General features: G+C 39.5%; 1 protein-coding gene across 2 annotated transcripts in view; it reads right to left on the bottom strand.

Moving 5' to 3' along the window:
- Positions 1–2,605, bottom strand: part of ACSL3 (acyl-CoA synthetase long-chain family member 3) — a 62,103-nt gene that overhangs the window by 24,183 nt on the left and 35,315 nt on the right. For both annotated transcript variants that reach the window (XM_006861887.1, XM_006861888.1), the window contains exon 9: positions 363–535. In XM_006861887.1, the coding sequence (XP_006861949.1) occupies positions 363–535 (173 nt within the window). The remainder of the gene's footprint in view (positions 1–362; positions 536–2,605) is intronic.

Raw genomic sequence — 2,605 nt, 5'->3', positions numbered from 1 at the left:
TATTTCGTACAGTTCATGTTCCAATTATTAACGGATGCTAGAGATGTGCCCTATCAGCAAATGAAGATCCCCGAAACGTTGCTACATTTGCGACACCATGGTCAACTTGCAGCTTTTCTCCAGTCACATTCTGAGGGGCTCATCTTCTGGCACTGTATCTGAGAATATTCTGGAACTACTCATCATGTTTCAATAGGTCAACGTTCTAGTGCTACCTCACACTGTCTCAGAAGGTTTTCAGTAGCTAAGCATTCGGAGGTAGTCCACCTGGTCTCCTAAGTCTGTCTTAGTCTGAAAACTCATCCACACCACAGGTAACCCTGCAGGCATTCAAAATACCAGCACTACAACTAAACACTAACCTTCTGTAATTGTTCCAGCCCCAGAAGATTCAGTAAGGCCATATCCCTGGCCCACAGGACAGCAAAAACAGATATTCATGAACCGCTGAGTCGTTGCAGAAAGTGGAGCACCTCCACATAATAGAAGTCGAATGTTTCCACCTATCAAGCTTCGTACTTTCCAAAAAACAAACCTAAAAAAGACAAATCAAGAATGATAAGATTTTAAAGCTGAATGGAATGTTCAAACTCATTTAGACGAATCCCCCAATTTTGATACATGAGATTCTGAAATTAAGGAACTTATCCAAGTCAGAGACCACTTCAGTTGATTCTCCTTATCCACTATGCAAATCTTTAATGTTAATATTTCAAACGGGTACAGACACAGGATTTTCTCTTACACACGTTTCAAGTTCATACATGCAATATTGCTCAGTCATGGAGACACATGAAGTTATGATACATGCAGACATGTATTAGCCTTAAAAATATGCTGAATGATGTTTTAGCATACCTAGCTACCTATGTATCCATCCCTAAATTATTAATATTACTGTTGAAGAATTATCTATTATTATAATCACTGATGTAACCTCTTCGCCTGTGTTTCTCCTAGTGTCTTTCTTTCTTTTTCTTGGTCACATTGTGCTGATTTTCCCCACACTGTGTATGATCTTCCCCTTCATCATTATTTGATGTGTTTTCTATCTAGTTAGAAATTTTCTCTCCCAACACTGGCTAAACAATGGTTTTGGCTTTTAAAATAGTGGTCTAATACAATATTTGTCCTTTTGTGGTTGATTTACTTCACTCAGTAAAATGTCTACCACACCCATCCATTTTGTGAGATGTTTCAAACACTCAGTTCTGCCATTCTCTACTGTGCAGTATTCCACTGTGTGTGTATACACAGTTTATTTGTCCATTCATCTGATGGGCACTTAGGTTGTTCTATCACGTTTGATATTGTGAATAATGAACACGGGTGAACATGTCTACTCATGTCACTTCTTATTTCTTCAGGGTATTTATCTAAAAGTGGTATTGCTGGACCTTACAGTAATTTTTTTTTTTCTAGAATTTAAAAATCCTTAAAAAGTGTCCAAAGCAGCTTATAAATCTCATCTAAGAAATAACTGACAACCAGTCTAAGAAAGACTGGTAAGGAGAGGCAGATTACTTCTGAATTGTTTAGTCACTGAAAACTTTATGAACAGCAATGGAACACTCAGATATAGTGCCAGAAGATGAGACAGCCCTTCAGGTTTGAACACACTCAAAATCCTACTGGAGAAGAGCTGCCTCCTGATAAAGTAGACATCACAGACATGTGTGGACTTCAAGCTTCATCTGCACATGAGGCACAACATAAACGGAGAACAGTTACAAAAATAACCAACCATTAATAACTGGAACATGGAATGTATGAAGAATGAATCAAAGAAAATTGGAAATTGTCGAAATGAAATGAAATGCATAAAGATCAACATCCTAGGCAGTAGTGAGTGGAAATGGACTGGCATTGGCCATTCTGAATCAGACATATGGTTTACTATACCAGCAACAACAAATTCAAGAGAAGTGACACCGGATTCATCATCATAAAGCATTTCGTCTCTCACACTTTGGACAGGCTATCAGGAGGAACCAGTCCCTGGAGGACACCAGGCTTGGAAAAGTGGAGGGGTCAGCGAGAAAGAGGAAGACCCCCAACAAGATGGATTTACACAGTGGCAGGCAATGGGCTCCAACATGAACAACTGTGAGGATGGTACCAGACCAGGCAGTGCTCCGTGCTGTTGTGCCTGGGACTGCAGAAGGCACAACAAAAGCCATGGCACCCAACAACAATAAGAAAAGTAAGGCAGGGGAAAACCTCAAACATGAGAGACATGTGAAAATGGCAATGGTATCTAAATTAAAAAAATGATTGTCCTACATTTTCTAACGAACCCCCAGTATGAGAGACAGGTACAGTATCTGTAACAACGGGCTGAAAGCCTAACAACTGTGAGTGGGGTGCAGGACGAGGTAGTAGCCCATTCGGTGAAGCATAAGGAATTGGGCTGCCTTGCCAGCACCTAATACAAACATAAAATTATTTTATAATAAAATCATAAATCTACATTAACCTGTTGTTTCAAATGCTGTCGAGTTGGTTCCAATTGATAGCGACCTGTATAGGTTTTCTGAGGCTGTAAATCTTTGTGGAAGCAGATACTCAATCTTTCTCCTGCACTTAATCTATTGTTGTTGTTGTT

This window comes from Chrysochloris asiatica, unplaced genomic scaffold (genome assembly GCF_000296735.1).
Source record: "Chrysochloris asiatica unplaced genomic scaffold, ChrAsi1.0 scaffold00044, whole genome shotgun sequence".
Classification (NCBI taxonomy): Eukaryota; Metazoa; Chordata; class Mammalia; order Afrosoricida; family Chrysochloridae; genus Chrysochloris; species Chrysochloris asiatica.
This window is presented reverse-complemented; position numbering and strand designations above follow the sequence as displayed.